The following is a 20,570-nucleotide window of genomic DNA, read 5'->3' as shown; positions in this document are numbered from 1 at the left end:
CCATAACCCTCCAACACCCTCATATCCATATACACATCCAACCTTCTCTTAAATAACAGAATGGACCCTGCCACAACTATCTCCTATGGAAGGTCATTCCATTCTGCCACTACTCTCTGAGTGAATAAGCATCCTCTAACATTTTTTCTGAAGTTTGCCCTCTTACCCTTAACTTATGCCCTCTTGTTCCAACCTCCCCTGCCCTCAGGGGAAAGAGTCCACTCACATCTAGTCTATCTATTCCCTTCATAATTTTAAATACCTTTATCAAATTCCCTCTCAACCATCTACATTCCAATGAATAAAGTCCCAGTCTCTCCTTCTCTGTACTCTAGATGTTGTCAGCCAGGCAACATCATTGTAAATCTTCTCTGCACCCTCTCCACCTTATCTATGTCCTTCCTATAATTTAGAGACCAGAACTGAACACAATACTCCAAACCTGGCCTCACCAATGCCTTAAACATCACAGCATCACTTCCCAGCTCCTATACTCTACACTATGATTTATGAACGCCAGCATATCATATACCTTCTTAACAACTCTGTCCACATGGGAATCCACCATCAGGGAACTCTGTATCATAACTCCAAGATTCCTCTGTTCCTCTGCATACTGCAATGCCCTCCCCTTAATTGCATAAGTCCTATTTTGGTTATTTCTTTCCGAAATGCAGGTCCTCACACTTGTCTACGTTAAATTCCATCTGCCATCTTTCAGCCCACTTTTCCAAACAAACCAAATCCTTCTGTAATCCAAGAAAACCTTCTTCACTATCCACCACTCCCCCTATTTTTGTATCATCTGCATATTTGCTTACCCAGTTAACCACCCCCTCCTCCAAATCATTAATATAAATGATAAACAACAGGGGACGTTCTATTGCATTTTATAAATACTTGCCTTTTAGATTACAATGTCAATTTGAATGGGAGAATTTGTAAACAATAAAATGAATTGTTTATTATTGTCACATGTACAGGGATAGAGTGAAACACTTTGTTTTGAGTGCTTTCCAGGGGGAAAAAAAAACCCATACAAAAATACAACAGGTAATGTAAAATAAAACCCAAATGCAAAATATAGCATTAGAGAAAACTAGTTAAAAGTGCAGGGGACACATAGAGAGAGCTTTGAGAGATCAGGATGTCATATTTTCTGTTCAAGAGTTGATAATGGGAAATAAGCTGTCCTTGAACATCATGGTACGTGTTTTGCAACTCTTGTATCCTCTGCTCGATAATAGATGAGTGAAGGAAATATGGCTGTTGTGGGATGGGCCTTTTATTATGTTTGCTGATCTCCCGAGGCAGTGAGAACTACAGATGGAGTCAATGGAGGGAAGGCTGGTTTACATGATGCACTGCGTTGCATTCACAGCTCTCTGCGATTTCCTGCAGAACAATTTTATGCAGCGGGACAGAATACAGTTATGGACCATGGACTGACATTTTGGACTGACCATGGACTGACATTTTGGACTGTGGACTGTGGACTGTGGACATAAAGGCACCACTTGCTCTGTGTTGAGTTCTGGCTGACTGAAATCGAGTGTGACAAAAAAGTCACTTTGAGTCTGCAGTTAAAGAAGGAAATGTTGAAGAAGCTGTGTTAAAGGTGCAGGCTTCATAAGTGAGGTGGTTAAAAAACAACCAACCATGAAGAACCAAGGAAAGTCCATGGTGAAAAAGCCTGCAAAGGATTCGTAAATTTCCTGCCAAGCCATAGCAGTCATCTCTCTCTCTCCAATATTCATAGAGAGTCCTTTTGTTATCAGTTGAAGAACTGAATTTGGACATTGACCTTGGAGAGAAAATTCTGCCGATTGTGTTTTTGGACTAACTTACTTGACGGACTGACCTGGTGTTTGGGGATTTTTCCTTTTTTTGACCTATGGGCAAAGACTGTAATGGTCTTTTTTTTCATATACATACTTTTAAAAATATTATCTGTATACTTACTATTAGAGGCATATAGTGGGGTTAATTTGGGTGATATATTGTTAATAGTTATTAATAATGTTAAAATGTAACCCTTTTGTATTGTGTTCTCGATTGTTGATGGTTTGAGGCATAACAATACTTTCTATGATGTGTCACTAAAAATTGGTAAGGATCATTGGAGACATGACAAATTTCCTCAATATTTTATTTAGACATACAGCAAGGTAGCAGGCCTGCCGCCCAATTATAGCTGATTGACTCTACACCTCAGGTACGTTTTTGAAAAGTGGGAGGTAACCAGAACCCCTGGGGAAAACCCATGCAGATACAGAGAGAACCTAAAAACTCCTTAAAGAGAGCACGGGATTCAAACCCCTGTCGCAGTCGTTGGTGCTGTAAAGGTGTTGTTCTAACCGCTACACCAACTGTGAGATCTATAACTCAATGCTTTACCTTGCAAATGTACTTTAATATTTATTCATTCGAACATTATTGTTAAAGTGCTAAAGTGACTGGGATGTTTCTATATTTTGCATGAAGATATCACTTAATAAAAAAACATCTGAAAATATCATAAACATTAGGGATAGATTTGTTGCAAACAATTCATAAGCTTAGCAAATGGCAAAAAGTCATTTATGACATTTCTTCAGCATTCCTTCCAGTTTTCCTTGAGTTATAAATGACCAGGAAATATAACCACAGAGATAACTGCTTAATGTATGCTGGCTACTTTGAGACATCAAAATCTCTTTCCCCACAATGGAGATTCATCTCCAAGGTAGGGAATATTGAAGCTTCATTAGTATTCTAGTCAGGATAATGTTGCAATTGTCATTTTCACAAACTGGAGGGTAAATAGTTTTAGAAATATCATATTTTTGTTCAAACATTTTTCTCTATTCGCTGAGACTTCAATTATGTTAAAAAAAGAAAAGCTTTTTGAGACACCTATACATATCATTAATGAAGCTGAAAATATCAAATTTATTTAACGGCTTGCATTACTGGAGCAGAAATGGGTTAAGTAAGTTTCTTTTGATCTGACCAATACCAGAAGTAATTGTGTAGTAATGTTATGATTTTCATTCAGTATTCCTTAGTGAACATTCAATCCATAACATCCTTAATTGGAGTAATCCAGCCAATTCATATTCAATATTAGATAAGATAATAGGCTGTGATAAGGGCTTTCTTTGGCATTCATAGTTCTTTTAGATAAACTCAAAGATATTTTTGAGGATTATTACAGAATTTTTCTTAAGTGGTAATCCAAGGATCTTGATTTGATCATGTAATGTTGCCCTAATAGGAAACCCCTCCTTTACAACTGGTCGTCAGTCATGGCTATCCCTCGAGGTCAAGGATGAAGAACTTTGTTCCATTTTCCACCGAGCAAAGACGCCTGTGCATGTATTTGTTTAATGTGTACTTAATGTTGCACTCAAAGCACATGATATTTCACGGATCAATCAACTATTTCCAATGACATGGAAACTACAACGATTGGAGATGATGGATTTGTTGCAGCCTTCGTCTGCCTTCACAGCTGTTGAGTTCGAAATAACTTCATCTGCCTGTTCCACTATTGAGGTCTTAGTTGGATTATTTTTTGACATGGACCTCACCCTCAACCTTACTGCCATGAGTGGCCCTACCAGGAACATAGCTCCAGACGGCATTGCTCTCAGGATCTCAGGACTACACCCTTGACCTTACTGCCATGGGTACCCCTAACAGGAGTATAGTCCAGGCAGCATCACTCTCAGGATCACAGGACCTACTTTTTACAATAGAACAATCTCAAATAAATAACAATTGGGAATATGCTGATTGTCTACAGTACTTTCCACTGTACATGACTTTATATCTGCTCAATTAACTCTACTTGCATGCATTATAATTAAAGAAAACTAGAAAAAAACACTCAATGTTCTCTTTTCTATAGATCTATCTCCAAAGTTTTAATTTTCTTAGTTTAACATTGAAGATCTTGTGGTCTAACAGTCTAGAAGAATCACTCCAAATAATCCTCAGCAGTAAATGTCCATTTTCTACATCTTATATCTTGAATGGGTGATGGGCAGATGACTTTGGAATTGGTCTTCAGAAATTCTCTTTGTAATTTCTGTTTACCAAAAGAACATCACATTTGCGTACTAGTTTGGGGTTCTGGGTACATGCATAAAATAAACATATTTAAAGATATAATTCTGGATCCTTTAATCAGACCGCAAGTGAAAATTGGGTTACCATAACCATTCTTAATGGCCTACCTAGTTGCAACAAGCACTGAACAGCCTTAGCAGTAATCTGAATCTACTGTACATGGACAAGCAAAGATCAGAGAAATTTGCCAATTTATTCCAAGCTGCAACAAGAGCTGGATTCTTGTTGTGAAGTGCAAATTAAGTCTGGGAGTTGAAGTTTCCCAGGCTTCACACTAAGAGTGGTGAGGTAGAGAAGATTGCATGGGCTCCAGCAGAAGCTTTTAATTCTCATTTGGCAACAAGAGGTGCCAGTTGACTGAAAGACAGCAAATATGAAGTGTCTCTTTAAGAAGGGAAGCAAGAATGTTGGGTCATTATGATTAATATCAATGGTGTGAGTGTAGGAGGCAAGATAGGTGAGTTCGCAGCTAACCATGAAGAATTGAAGATTGTTGGAGTTATTGATGATGAGAAGAATTATCTTTGACTGCAGAATGAAATCAATTAAACAGAAAGATGGGCAGAAAATAGCAAAATAAATTTAATCCTGAAAAATGGCCAGTGATTAGGACTTGATAATGCCAAAAAATCAAAGGTTATGGGACAATGCTGGGATTTGGGTTAGAATAGATAAGTATTTGAATGAAGGGTCTGTTTCTGTGTCATATTAGTCTATGAATCTCGATGATTTGATAACATCACTTGATTTTTCCTTATAGCAACCACTTCCCAGCACCAAGTTAAAATTGGCACGTCAATCTTTCTTAAAAGAATCCAGCCCTATGAAAAATCACCCAAGAGCTTCTAACAATTAACTTGGCTGATTAATGACAAAATACACAAGTAAATGGCACTCACTGTGCATGCTTACAATTTGGTGGGATGTTAACTTTTAAAAATTACAATCATCCCAGTGCATTTTAAAATAATTCTATGAGAAAATTATTCTGTTACTTAAATTCCAATCCCCTGATTTTTAACTTTTCTTTTATAAAAATCTGTCAAAAACTTAGCATGATGGAAGAAAATCTATCAAACACAGCTTTGGATTCATTTTTCTTTATTGTATCCCTCAAGGTTCTGCATTGTTAAAGTTGGTTCAGAGGATAAAATGGATTTCAGAGATGTTAGTGTGGTTACTGAGGCATTTTTTTCTCTGTGCACTGTATGATGCCATTGTTGGGTTCGTCACAAAATCTGCTGTGAGCTTGGCATCATTATAATCATGCAAATCCCCAAATCACATGCGTTATATTCAACATTAAAACCAAAATGGTAGCACAAAACAAATGCGGAAGAAATACAATAAAGTAAACAGTAAAGTTGTGTTATAAGATTTTTTGAGAAACCTAGCTTTTGTGTTTTCTTTAAACGTAAAGTATCTCTTGCACGATATAGAAACATTTTTTTTACAATTTAAAGTTTTGCACTGGAACCAATGTAAATTGTGTACTAGATACCAGAAATTAAAAATCACTAGATACTACTTTTAACCATCAACATTTTCATATAACATGTGGATTTTTACATTTAAAAAATGACAGGAGTGTAACCTAATTGTTTAATTCAACCAATGAGTGCTAACATATGAACTCCTTTGATTTAATGCATCTGCAATGCAAAACCTTGTAAACAGTTGTGTGGCTCAAAATATTTAAACTTGTGATCCCAAGCTTTCTCCATCACATGTTATGGAAGCAGATTTCAACCTTGCACCTGGACAGATACTGGGCAGAATGATGACACACCCATTATAAAATCTTCCTGATTTGTCATCCATTGATTACAATGGATCAAAAACTATTTGCAGATTCTGAAAGTCAGATTCAGACAGGTTGCTGTCCATGCCATCATATGAAAACTGACCACTCTGAGTCTGCTCTCATAACTAATCCTTTCACTGTCCAATAGCATGTTCCAATTGTTCCTTCAATTGCAGCTAGATTTTTTTTAAATTGACACGTGGATTGTATGGATTCTGCAAGTCTTGTATGAATGATACATGACAAAGTAAACGCTTATTTCTAAAAACAGACCAAAGTACATAGATTAGCAATTACCGGTTGTATTTGGCATCATCATCCTTTAGAAATTCCACATGCCTTAAAATGCATCAGTGATTATTTTGTGGCATCATTCCTTATCTCTTTAATAACAGGTTCTCTGTTTAAATATGTAGCCCAGTACACTAAATTGAAAGTTCCAAATAAAACTGGGAACATTATCCTGGACATTCTGTCAATTTTGCTTACGCTGTTAAATGTTTTCTTGGCTTCCTGTGGTTTGGTCTCTGGTTTGGCTTCTTTTGGCTCTGCAGTTGCACTCTTTGCAATTGTTGGTAATACAGAGTCTTTAGTGATATTAGGTGCATAATTGGCGACTGCCACTGCGTACGCATTATTTTTCTTCATGATGGAAGCCTTTTTTTTCTTCTGTAAGTAAAAGCCATCATTAATTTCTATATTTTACGGCAAATAATCAAAACATAGAGCACAAAATTAGATAATTTGATATATCTTGTCTATACCAGTTCTTTCAAGGCACATCCCACTGGTGTCCATCCCAGAATATGGAGTAGTGTTTATGCTATTTGTAATCCCAAATTTATACCCTGCTAAAGCAGCTGCAGGTTTAAATATAATCATTAAATAATTCTGGGATTTACAAAGAAGTAACATCAGTATGATGCCCATTAAACTGCCGCTTTGCTGTTTAAAAAAAAAACTTTTTGAACACTAATGTCCTTCTGACTGAAATGTAACTAGTTCTCCAGCAACATAGTTGAAGATAGCCCTTCAAAATAAAGAACAAAACCACTTGATTTACAAGTAATTCGAGACAGGGCTGGGTTTTCCACTGAAAGGATAAAAAGAAAGTCTATAGCATTACAAATGTTTGTTAAACAAAGGGAATGCCCCTACAAGATCTTCCTGCTACTTTAGTGATGAGTGTCCAAAAGTGAATTAAATTATGTAATCCATTTCCAAATACATTTGTTAAGATCAGAAATATAATAAAAAAAATCTTTGAAATAAATACTTTTAAATCACAGGTCTGGTCTCAATCTTTGCAAATATTAAAAATCCATTTAATTCATCTTAAAATGCATGACAGAATGCATCGATCTTAGCTGAATAACCTACTTCCTTTTCAGTGCAAAGATTTGACAAAGTAAAACACAAAAGTCTGCAGAAGCTGTGATTAAAGCAAAAACACACAGAAATATTGAAGGAACTCAACTGGTCTTGCAGCGTCCATAGGAAGTAAAGATATATTACTGATGTTTCAGGTCTGAGTCCTTTTTCCAAGGAATAAGCAACAAAAGGAAGGAATAAGAATAAAGACTGAATATGGCCAGTGGAGGAGTAAGTATGGGGGGGGTGCGGGGTGTGAAGGGGGAGAGGAAAATGAATTGATGTTTCAGGCTGAAACCCTCCAACAATACAGATTGTGGAGAGGGTAAACAGGAGGAGACTGGTGATTCAAGGAGTGATGAATAGACAAATAGGGGAAATGAGGGGTAGAGTTAGGAGACAGAGGCAGGTGACTGGTGGTGTCAGTCAAAATGGGATAGAGCATAGATTCTCAAAGAGGGGTGTGGGAATATTTTGGTGGAGCATAGCAATATTTTGGGAAATAATTAAAACGCTGGTTTGAAAATATAAACTTGTTATGTTGGTGCGAAAGATGTGACCTGACAACACTGTCGGTACAACACAATTTTGGTAACTTCCAAGTAAAATCACTTTGTTTTTTTTTATTTTCATAACGTGTTTTTGCTCTTTTAATGTTTCTCTGTTGTTTCTATTATTTTAACTGTTGTTCTCCTTGGTTAACATTATAATTAGATTTTTTCTGACTAGTCTTATTATCATCTATTCCAAATTATCTCGTTGGTGATGAGGATTCCAAATTATCTCAACAATCACATCTCCGTCCACAATCTTTTACTTTTTCAATTCAGTAGTGAGTGAGACCTGTATCTGTATGTATCTTTGTGCACTAGCATACTGATGGGGGAGCGGGGGTCCACCCCAGGCACCAGCCTGAGGGGGAAGCTGAAATCAGAAAAAAAATAGGGGCACCAGAAAGTAAAGCATGAGGGTAGTGCAGTTTTGATACACTCTCTGCGAGAAAAAAAATGTCAGAAAATGAGCTAGTGCTTTATATTCCATTTTTTTTAGGGTCAGTATTCTTCCTTTGATTCGATTACATTTTTCAATTCTAAGACATAATAAAATGTTGATTAATCTGTTTCTGGGAGCTGTATATTCAAAATGAGTAGACCAACCAAGCAAAAGGTTTATCAATAGTCAGTGGAGTTCTTGAAGTTTGGGTTTATACCTGCTGTACACGATAAACGTGCACCTTTTTGCCTATTATGCCAACAGACTTTGACAAATGAATCAATTGAAGTTCATTTGAGTGTAAAACATCCTAACCATCTCAATTCAAAATTGGAATATTTTAAATCACTGAAAGAGAAGTTTGAAAATAGATCAAAAATCACTTCATTATTTGCTGTGCAAACTACAGCCCTGAATCGTACTCTTGAAGCAAGCTATGAAATTTCTCTGCTGAGAGCAAAACATGGGAAGAATCATACATACAGGACAGTGAGGCTCTGTTATTGGTATATGTGAGATATATTGATCAAGAAGAGCTTCAAGAAGAGATGTTTTGTGAATCATTAGAAACAACCACGACTGCGGTTGATATCTACAGCAAGCTCAAAAATTATTTGGATGAAAATGAAATAACAAAAGGAAACATTGTCTCTTGTGCTACAGATGGTGCACCTGCTATGATGGGTCAAAAAAACAGGATATTTAAAATTAAGGAAGGATGAAAATCCAAACATGTTGGTACTGCATTGTGTTATCCACTGAGAAAATCTAGTTGCCAAGAAAGTTTCTCTTGTTCTACAAGAGATACTGCATTCAGTGATCAAGTGTATCAATGCCATGGAAGCTAATGTCAAAGATGAATGTCTGCTTAAGCAGTTTTGTGTCAATAAGAATGCAGAACATGTGAGATTATTGCTGCACACTGAAGTAAGGTGGTTGTCAAAGGGAAACTGCTTCAATAGGTTTATGGAACTGTTTGATCTCCTCAGCAAGTTTTTGAAGGCAAACCTGAAATGAAGCTCTTGCTAACAACAGATGGCAAAGCTTATGTGGGTTACTTGACCAATTTTTGAGAAATTAAGTGCATTGAACAAGCAACTCCAAGTAGCAAATATGATGCTCGTTGATGCAAAAACAAAGTTATTTGGATTCATGACACTTGTAGAATTATGCCAAAGGAATATTTCTGCAAGAAATTTCTGTCAATTCTATTGGTGAATAAGTGTGAGGTAAAAGTGCAGAGAACAAAACAAAGGACTCTACATCACCTTTGTTGACCTCACCAAAGCCTTCGACACCATGAGTAGGAAAGGGCTTTGGCAACTACTAGAGCGCATCGGATGCCCCCCAAAGTTTCCTCAACATGGTTATCCAACTGCATGTAAACCAACAAGGTCGGATCAGATACAGCAATGAGCTCTCTGAACCCTTCTCCATTAACAATGGCGTGAAGCAAGGCTGTGTTCTCGCACCAAACCTCTTTTCAATCTTCTTCAGCATGATGCTGAACCAAGCCATGAAAGACCTCAACATTGAAGACGCTGTTTACATCCGGTACTGCACGGATGGCAGTCTCTTCAATCTGAGGCGCCTGCAAGCTCACACCAAGACACAAGAGAAACTTGTCTGTGAACTACTCTTTGCAGACGATGCCGCTTTAGTTGCCCATTCAGAGCCAGCTCTTCAGCGCTTGACGTCCTGTTTTGCGGAAACTGCCAAAATGTTTGGCCTGGAAGTCAGCCTGAAGAAAACTGAGGTCCTCCATCAGCCAGCTCCCCACTATGACTACCAGCCACCCCACATCTCCATCGGGCACACAAAACTCAAAACGGTCAACCAGTTTACCTATCTCGGCTGCACCATTTCATCAGATGCAAGGATCGACAACGAGATAGACAACAGACTCGCCAAGGCAAATAGCGCCTTTGGAAGACTACACAAAATAGTCTGGAAAAACAACCAACTGAAAAACCTCACAAAGATAAGCGTATACTGAGCCGTTGTCATACCCACACTCCTGTTCAGTTTCGAATCATGGGTCCTTTACCGGCATCACCTACGGCTCCTAGAACGCTTCCACCAGTGTTGTCTCCGCTCCATCCTCAACATTCATTGGAGCGACTTCATCCCTATCATCGAAGTACTCGAGATGGCAGAGGCCGACAGCATTGAGTCCACGCTGCTGAAGATCCAGCTGAGCTGGATAGGTCACGTCTCCAGAATGGAGGACCATCGCCTTCCCAAGATCGTGTAATATGGCGAGCTCTCCACTGGCCACCGTGACAGAGGTGCACCAAAGAAGAGGTACAAGGACTGCCTAAAGAAATCTCTTGGTGCCTGCCACATTGACCACCGCCAGTGGGCTGATATCGCCTCAAACCGTACATCTTGGCGCCTCACACTTCGGCGGGCAGCAACCTCCTTTGAAGAAGACCGCAGAGCCCACCTCACTGACAAAAGACAAAGGAGGAAAAACCCAACACCCAACCACAACCAACCAATTTTCCCCTGCAACCGCTGCAACCGTGTCTGCCTGTCCCGCATCGGACTTGTCAGCCACAAACGAGCCTGCAGCTGACGTGGACATTTACCCCCTCCATAAATCTTCGTACGCGAAGCCAAGCCAAAGAAGAACTAATGCTGCTACAAACGTCATTGTTGACCATTTGAAAATGTTGGTTACCAATTTCAATGATAGATTTTTGTGATTTAAAGGCAATGGATTTTCCCTCTTGGTTAACTCAGCCATTGCTGCTGGACTTATCTGAAGTTCAGTGCAATACCAAGAGGAGTTATCTGAGTTGCCACATGATGAATCTGTAAAAACTCTGTTCAAAGTGAAAGGAACAATGATGTGGCTGTCTAACGAGATGAAAAAGAAAGACCCAAACTCGACTACTTCCCATCATCTTCTTTAGTAGAATGTGGCTTCAGTTCTGTTAATGATTTGCTACAAGCTAAGAAAAACTGACTGGAAATTACAAAACATGGAGATTTAAGGTTGAAACTAACAAAAATAGTTCCTCGAATAAAAAAAATCTCCAGCCAGTGTCAGGGGCAAGGGTCCCACTTGGTGGGAACAATTGTTCAATGTGTGTTTGAGATGGTTGACATATTGAGGTAGTAGTTGAATATGAAATATGTGTCCCAGTGTCTTCTTGACCTTAATTGCATTGAAATACACTTGCAGTAAATGATTTAATTAAAACTTCTTTTGAATATATAACTTTTTTTCCTCTAATGGTTGGGCGTATGTTTTTTTGAAAAATTAAAACCATATAACATATAACCATATAACAGTTAATGGCATGGAAACAGGCCATCTCGACCCTACAAGTCAATGCTGGTTCACTCAAAGAACTCCGCTAGCTCCCCATGCCTATTCTCCGCCCATAACCCTCTAAACCCCTCTTATCCATGTATATATCCAGCCTCCTCTTAAATGAAAGAATTGACTCTCCCTCAACTATTTCCTCTGGAAGATTATTCCATTCAGCCACCACTCTCTGAGTGAAGAAACATCTTCTAATGTTTCTCCTAAAATTTTGCCCCCTTACCCTCAACTTGTGTCCTCTTGTTTCAACCTCCCCTGCTCTCAGGGGGAAGAGTCTACTTGTATCTAGTCTATCTATTCCTTTCATAATTTTAAAAACCTCTATCAAATCCCCTCTCAACCGTCTACATTCCACTGATTAAAGTCCTAACTTCTTTAATCTTTCTCTTGAAGGATAGGAGGCATAGGGTGGACAGGATGGTGTAGGAATGGGAAGATGAGCTGAAATGGCATGTAACCAGGAACTTGGGTTGAAGCGCAGATAATCTGTGAAATAGTTGCCATTTCTGTGACCAATTTCAGATAACTTTCACCTCTTGATGCATTGATGAATGAAGTGCTATGAGTTGCTAGATGTTTAGCTAGTGACTCCTTCTACTTCAAGGGGTCAACAAAAGAGGTGAAGGGGGCATCAACTTCAAATGATTCTCACCCCAGTGTCTGAGTATTGGCGAATCAGGAATTCCCGTTCAGTGTCTACCCAAATTTTTATTTTCCACACCAGTTCTATTTAATCAACAGTACCCATCTTAGTGAGACATCATACAGGTAAGTCTGCACTTTTTGCACGTGTCCTGAAATTACCCATGGTAAAGAACTGGAGTCATACTTCAAATATGCATGATGTATGCACATGAAGCTCATAAGGATCCTTTCTAGGATCAGTTAAGCCTTTGAGGGTCCCTTATTTATTTCTTAGCATATTGGCATATTGTAATTTTAAGTCTATGGCATTTTACCATTTTAACTGACTGTAGTATATTGAAAAATTAATGAATTAAAATTGGGTATGATGCAAAGAGTTGGGAACAGTACATAATATTGGGAGAGATACATCTCTTGATTTGCTCTCAGACATGAGTAAATTATTCTGAAATATTTGTACATTTTTAAAATATTATTATGTACATAGAATGTACAGAGAACATTACAGCACAGAAACAAGCCCCTTCAGCCCTTCTAGTCTGTGCCAAACCATTTTTTTTGGCCTAGTCTCACTGACCTGCATCCAGGCCATAGCCCTCCATACCTCCATGTACCTATCCAAATTCCTTTTAAATGTTCAAATTGAGCCCATATTCACCACTTCAGCTGGAAGCTCTTTCAATACCCACACCCCCCCCCCCACTCTCTGTGAAGAAATTCCCCCTTGTGTTTCCCCTAAACGCTCCCCCTTTTCACTCTTAACCCATGTCCTCTGGTTTGTATTTCACCTACCCTTTGTGGAAAAAGCCTATCTATATTTAATTTGTCTCTCCCCCTCATAATTTTAAATACCTCTATTAAATCTGTCCTCATTCTTCTATGCTCCAAGGAATAAAGTCCTAACCTGTTTAACCTTTTACCCTGTAACTCAGTTCCTGAAGTTTGGGCAACATCCAAGTAAATCTTCTCTGCACTCTTTATCTTATTGATATCTTTCCTGTAGTTAAGGGATTAGACAGACTAGATGCAGGTAGGTTGTTTCCAATGCTGGGAAAAACTAGAACTAAGGGTCACAGTTTAAGGATATGGGGAAAGTTTTTTTAGAACTGAGATGACGAAAAATGTCTTCTCTCAGAGTGTGGTAGATCTGTGGAATTCTTTGCCACAGGAAGTAGTTGAGGCTAGTTCTTTGTCAATATTCAAGAGTAGTTTAGATTTGGCCCTTGTGGCTAAGGGGGTCAAGGGGTATGGGGAGAAGGCAGGAACCAGGTACTGATCAGCCATGATTATACTGAATGGCGGTATAGGCTTGAAGGGCCAAATGGCCTACTCCTGCACCTATTTTTCTATGTTTCTATGTAACCAAAGCTGCACACGATACTCCAAATTTGGCCTCACCCATGTCTTATACAACTTTATTGTAATATCCCAATGTAATGCACGTCGAAAGAACCAAAGACTTGTTGATCCAAACCAAGGCTTTTATTAACTAAAAGACTGCAGCATATCACAAGTAGGTCGACCAGTCCAGAATGACCTGGTCTGGCTAGGAGCAATCCTTTAAGACCTGCCAGTAGATGTGGCTACTCTCTCAGCCAATCACAGTCATCCTTCACTACCATCTGTACATATGTACATATACACATTGGTGATAAAATCTGTACTATCACATTCACCTCTGTGACTGTGATTAGCTGAGAGTGTAGCCACACCTACTGGCAGGTCTTAAAGGATTGCTCCGAGCCAGACCACGTCATTCTATACTACTATCTGTACATATGTACATATACACATTGGTGATAGAATCTGTACTATCGCACACAACTCCTGTCCTCAATACTTTGATTTACGAAAGCCATTAAGCCAAAAGCTCTCTTTACAAACCTATCCACCTGTGACACACTTTCAGGGAATTATGCATCTGTATTCCCAGATCCTTCTTTTCTATTACTCTCCTCTACCATTTACCGTGTACGTCCTTTCTTGGTTTGTCCTTCCAAAATGCAACACCTCACACTTGTCTGCATTGAATTCCACCTGCTGTTTTTTCAGCCTATTTTTCCGGCTGGTCCAGATCTCTCAGGAAGCTTTGAAAACCTTTTTCGTTTTCCACAATACCTCCAATCTTAGTGTCATCTGAAAATTTGCTGATCCAATTTACCACATTATTATCCAGATCTTTGATATAGATGACAAACAGCAATGGTCCCAGCACTGATCCCTGAGGCACACCACTCATCACAGGCCTCCAGTCTGAGAAGCAAATATCCATCAGTACTCTCTGGCTTCTCCAGCCCAGCCATTGTCAAATCCAGTTCACAACTTCACCATGAATACCTAGCGTCTGAAACTTCCATGATCATAATGTTCCATGCATTGCGTTTGCACTGTGGTCTGGAGAAACACTGTTCCTCTGGGTTGTTTCTATGCAGGCAGATGTTAATGAATATACAATTTACATGAATAGGCAAAATCACTCCTAGACATTTTAGTATTATGTAGTTAACATGAACTACTGAAATAAGGTAGAGTGAAAGGTAATGAGTGCCCACTTTCTTAGCATTAAATTGAATTTTAAATATATTTGTTGGAACACCTCTGTAATTAGATTGCATCACAATTCTTGGTTTGTCATTCTTTGAAGGAGGGCCAAGAAAATAGGGAGCACCTTAGTGTGACTAAGATTCTATAATGCTAGACCATACTCTGTCGCAGACGACTATCATCTGCAAGTAAAGGAATGAAAGTTAGGTCTACGTCAATTGAGAGTACTGATTTAATGATACATTTATTTCATCGTAAAATGCATTATAAATTCTTAATTACAATTCATATTATTTTGATACATTTAACATTCAATAATGAGAGTGTAGCATTGCTAAAGGCAGAGCTGTTGAAATAAATGCTATCCACACCAAACAAGTAAACCAGTAACTGTCATTTATTCAATGACACTTGGCAATTATGTCAAACTGAGACAACAGGTTCGCAGGACTAATGTCTTAAAGCTCCAGTGAGGCCTGGTCGTTCCCCTGGCCACGTGTTCCTGCAGCCTGGAACTTCTGTGCAATGGGGGGAAAGCCCCTGTACCCTGCAGCCCTGGCTGTTCGCCACAGTGATTCGGCTCATCGAGTGCAGGGTTGACTTTGCCCACTACCACCCCCCATCCCCCCAGAATTTCATTCTCTTTGGGTGAGGTTTGGGAGATTGTCTTTGGGCCGGCAGCCCCGGCACCCTAGTGTAGGGGTAGAGAAATCCTCAGAACAGTCCAGGTGGGCTTTCTTGAGGTGGTCAACTGTAAACATGTTGTGCCTGCCTCCAATGTCTAGAGTATATACAACCCCCTCCCTTCTCAGTTTCTTGAAAGGTCTTTCGTAAGGGCACTGCAGTGGGGGGGGGGTACCTGGTTTTCCCTGTCTTACAAAGACAAAGTCCACGGCTTTGAATTGTTGTGGGACGTGGTTGGTTGGTGTCCCTTGGGTGGTGGTAGGATATGGAGGTGGGTAGGCAGTGTGGTTACTCAGCCATTGTAGGATGTCTAGGGCATTTGTGGTGGTTCTGTGAAGCTGAAATGGACATTGCCTGGGTTGGAGAGAGGTGTGCCATAAACCATTTCTGCTGATGAGGTGGGGAGGCCCTCTTTAGGTGCTGTGCGGATGCCCAGCAGGACCCATGGGAGTTCATCCATCCAGTTGGGCCCATGCAGCTGTAATTTGAGGGCTACTTTTAGATTGGATTGGGGGTGGTAGGTGGTTGTGTGGTGCAGTTAGCTGCCGCAGAATTTGGCCACGGTCGCTCAGAGGGAAGAGGTAAACTTGGCTCCCCAGTCTGGTTATGTGGGAAGGGACACCAAAATGGGTGACCCACTGAGAAGTAAAGGCTCTCGCATAGGTCTCTGTGTCGCAGTGTGGCATGGGCACCACCTCTGGCCAGCATGTAAAGCGGTCGACCACAATGAAAAGGTACCTCATCCCTTGGCTGATGGGAAGGGGCCCTACAATATCCACATGCATTTGGTCGATCCTGTCAATTGCGGGTGGGAAACATTGCACTGGGCCTTTAGTGTGCTGATGGATTTTGACTCGCTGACATTGTACACGGGTTTTTGCCCAAAGTGAAACTTCTCGTTGAAGCGCATGCCTGTCCAAAATGAGGTGGATTGTTGACCGGTTGGAAGGATGAGAGAGTCCATGCACTTCATTGAATACCCGCCATCTCCAGGTCGTGGGCAGGATTGGCCTGGGGAGGCCTGTAGACATATGACGCAGGAGTGTTGGGCCTCCTGGGTCCAGTGTGAACTCTTCAATCTGTAGGCGGGCAGTATGTTTGTGTGTCAGCGTCATCAGCCTGGTCCCTGGCGAGCTGAGCTGTGTCAATGCCACTCGTCACCTCGGAGATCATTGACCTAGATAATACATCAGCTACCACATTGGACTTCCCCGCTACGTGATGGATGTTCGTTGTATATTTGGAGATGTTCAAAAGGTGCCATTGTTGCCTTGCCGAGCAGAGTCTGTGATTTTGCCCAGCACTTGCACCAGCAGATTGTGGTCCGTGTAGCCCTTGAACATTCAGCCTTCGAGGATGTACCGGAAATGACGTAGAGCTAGGTACATTGCCAGCAGTTCATGATCAAAAATGCTGTAATTCAGCTTGGATGATTGGAGGTGTTTACTGAAGAAAGTGAGTGCCCGCCACTGGTGATCCACCCAGTGTTGCAGCACTGCGTCCACTGCCCAGTCTGAGGCATCTGTCATTAATGACAGGGGTAAGTCTGGATCCGGGTGTGCCAGGAATGTGGCTTTGGAAAGTGCTGTTTTAGTCTCCTCGAATGCCTGGAGTGTTTCCACAGACTAGCTGGGCTCCTTGTTACCTGCCTTAATGAGATCGAAGAGAGGCCACATGCTGCTGCTCTTGGGAGGAAGCGATAATAGAAATTCACCAACTCAAGGAATTCCTGGAGGCTTTTGAGCATTTTGAGCTTGGGAAATTTCCAAATGGTCTCGACCTTGTCAGGCAAAGGTGTTACTCTTTTGCTGGAGAAGCAGTGCCCAAGGAAGTCGATGGTGAACAAACTGAAGTGGCACTTGGATGGGTTGATGGTTAGCCCGAAAATCTGCAGCTGGACAAACAGGCATTTTAAATGTTCTTTGTGGGTCCTGGCATCTCGGCTGGCAATGAGGATGTCATCCAGGTACACGAAAATTCCCTCCAGTTCTCTTGTCACTATGTCCATGAGGAGCTGGAATGTTGGGCTTTGTTTTTCAGCCTGAAAGGCATTTTCAGGAACTTGAAGAGGCCAAACAGGGTGATTATGGCCATCTTGGTGCACTGGGATCTGGCGGTAGCCCTTCATCAGATCGACTTTGGAAATATTCTGAGCACTTTAGAGTAATGCAGCCAAGTCCTGTATGTGTGGGATGGGGTATCTGTCTGGTACTTTTGCGTCATTGAGCCTGTGGTAGTCTCTGCAGGGGCACCAGCTGCAAGAGTTCTTTGGGGCCATGTGTAGTGGTGAAGCCCTGAGGTTGTTGGAATGGTGGATGATCCCCAATTCCTTTATCATGGAAAACTTGACCTTGACTTGTAGGAGCTTATCTTGTGCCAGTCGCCATGCCTGCGCATACACGGGTGGTCTGGAGGTCTCAATGTGGTGTTGCTCACCATGTGCTGGTTCTGCATCATGGACGTTGGGGGCCAGTAGAGTAGGGAAGTTGATGAGCAGTGCAGTGTACTCGCTTTGTTCAAGAGCATGGACTCCAAAAGGCTGGAAAGTGTGTTGGGGAATACTTGGAAGGTGGTGGCATTAACCAGCTGGCATCGGATGAGGTCGACCAGGAGTTCATTCACCCAGAGTAAATCTGTTCCTAGGAGAGCATGGCCTACTGAGGTGATGGTACAGTCTCCCTGAAAACGGTGTTCCCGGTGTGAATGGTCAAGAAACGTGTCCCATAAGTGAAGATGGTTGAACCATTGGCAGCCTCTCGGGGTAGGCCTCTGGCATTGTTCTTCCACTCAAAGAACATGGGCAGAACTAGGCTGATATCTGCACTGGTGTCTATCAGGAATTCCCACTGGGTTTCCAGTTGCAAAGGTAAAGCAGGCTTTTTCTTGTGCCAACCACTGAGGCCACTAACGGTGGCCAACTTGCTCAATTCCCTGCATTAGACTGGGTTTGCTGCCTGAAAAGGATCAGGGTAGTACGCATCGCCAGGCATTGTGGCCCCACCAATGGTGGTAGTAGCAGTACCCTGTTGTTTTGTTGCGCTGGTCACTGCATTGTGGCTGGAGTGCTGCGATGGCCATGATAGGGGCACAAGAGGTGGCTGATGTGTGTGCTCTTGCTCTCACTGCACAAATGGGCTGCACATGGATGGAGTCGGGTTGAGGAGGGCAGAAGAGCCGGTCAGCTTCTCTCGCCATGAGATGTGGTTCGGCAAATTCTATGTTGGAGATGGCGGTGACAACGTGGATCGACAACTTGGAAAGGAACAGAGCCTAAACAGGAAGCACTTTGTGTGTCCGTCTGCAAGGGCCACGAGCTCCGCATCAGTTCTGAGGGGTTGCAATCACCTAGACCCTGTGTGTTAAGCACGCAAATGGCCTGTTTATGCTGGCTAAGTTCAAATGACTCGAGCAAAAACTTTTAAAATATCGTCCATTTGCTGTCCACAAATGGGCCAACTGTCGCTGCTGTGGCAGGTTCCAGGGCACTGACCACGTGCTAGAACTTTGCATCCTCAGCTGTTATTCCTTGCAGGGTGAACTGTGATTCTGTAAGTTGCAGCCAGCAGCGTGGGTGGTTTGCCCAGAATGGCGACAAGTGAACGCTTACAGCATAAACTGCCGTGGGAGATTAGTTGGTGGCAGCCGCTTGGGTTGTGGATGAGTCAACAGTCTTCATTTTGCTGCGTGTTGTGGGTTCTAAGAACGTTAGAATCTGTTCAGGGTTTACCACAGTAGCACTGATAAATGCAGAGCTGCTGAAATAAATGCTATCCACACCAAGCAAGTAAATCAGTAACGGCCATTTTGTCAAACCACATGCATTCCTTTTTAGGGGAGGCGACAGGCTCATGGGAGTGATATCATAATGCTGCTGTGAGACCTGGCTGTTCCCCTGGTGACAAGCTCCTGCAGCCTGGAACTTCTGCGCGGTGGGATGGGTAAGCCCCTGTGCCTTGCCATGCTGGCTGATCGCCATGGCGATTCAGCCCATTGTGTGCGGGGTTGATCCGGCCTGCTACAAGAGTATGAAAAAATCGATCTGAGCAACTGTACAAAATGAGAGTGAGCAAATTAGCACTCTGCACAATTTCTCTTTATAACCTAGATTGCATTACGTATTCCTTTATGATGGATTGCCAGTGAAGGGAGATGAAGGGGTGCTTGAGCCCCTTCCAAGACCATCAATGGAATTTTCAGTTAGTTTTGGTGGAAAATTTTAAAGAAATTTCTATTTATTTGTTGTCAGATTTGCAACCTTGTTTTATATATTTGTTTATTAGATCAGTAATATTTGGTCATGATTGTTATCGCCTATAAGAAACAATCGCTTAGGCCTCACAAATGAGGCTGAACCACTGCCACTTTGTGTCCTGTATTTCTAAAAAGATTCATTGGAAACTGACATGTAGTGAATATCCAAGCCTTTCCACTTTACCCAGAATACTACAATGCTAAACATTATGATAGCTCAATTCCCCAGTGGTTCACATCAGCCAATGCAACATTGTGAATCTGGCACTCTCCTAGCCTGTATTGCTTTGCAGTGCATTATGTACTAAGATATACCTATTAGGCCAAGGAGGATGTATATTATGTAATTATATGGAACATATTAGATAATAACTTTCCACATTATAATTTTATTGAAAGAAGACTGAAGAAACCCTTACCTTATCATTTACAACACTTTTTCCATCCCAGGCCCAGCCTCTTTTTGTAAAATAATTTACTGTGGCAAATTCTATAAGTGCGGAAAACACAAAGGCATAGCAGACAGCAATAAACCAGTCCATGGCAGTTGCATAAGCAACTTTCGGAAGAGAGTTTCGAGCACTGATACTCAGAGTTGTCATTGTAAGAACTGTTGTCACTCCTGGAAAAGAACAAAAGACATTACAGAAGATTGCTCCATTTTACACCAACATGTAGAATACAATATGTGCCTGAAAATCTCTTTTATGTTTATTTTCCTGTTCAAGCAAAGAACAGTGCAAAATTATTACTATTCGCAAAACATAGACTCTGATTTTATTGCCACTGTAGTGTGTTTTTCTACAGTATTTTACCTCATTACGATTCACA

General features: G+C 41.1%; 1 protein-coding gene across 1 annotated transcript in view; it reads right to left on the bottom strand.

Annotated features, from left to right (window-relative positions):
• Window positions 1-5,659: 5,659 nt before the first annotated feature.
• Window positions 5,660-20,570, bottom strand: part of LOC138756704 (gamma-aminobutyric acid receptor subunit alpha-2-like) — a 184,203-nt gene continuing 169,292 nt past the window's right edge. Inside the window, exons 9-10 of the mRNA XM_069923092.1 lie at window positions 20,159-20,361; window positions 5,660-6,586 (exon numbers count right to left, since the gene is read on the bottom strand). Coding sequence (XP_069779193.1) covers window positions 6,275-6,586; window positions 20,159-20,361 — 515 coding nt within the window. The 3' untranslated portion in view covers window positions 5,660-6,274. The remainder of the gene's footprint in view (window positions 6,587-20,158; window positions 20,362-20,570) is intronic.

The sequence above is a fragment of the Narcine bancroftii genome, chromosome 3 (assembly GCF_036971445.1).
Source record: "Narcine bancroftii isolate sNarBan1 chromosome 3, sNarBan1.hap1, whole genome shotgun sequence".
NCBI lineage: Eukaryota > Metazoa > Chordata > Chondrichthyes > Torpediniformes > Narcinidae > Narcine > Narcine bancroftii.
Note: the sequence above shows the minus strand (reverse complement) of the source record. Positions and strands in the feature narration are given on the sequence as shown.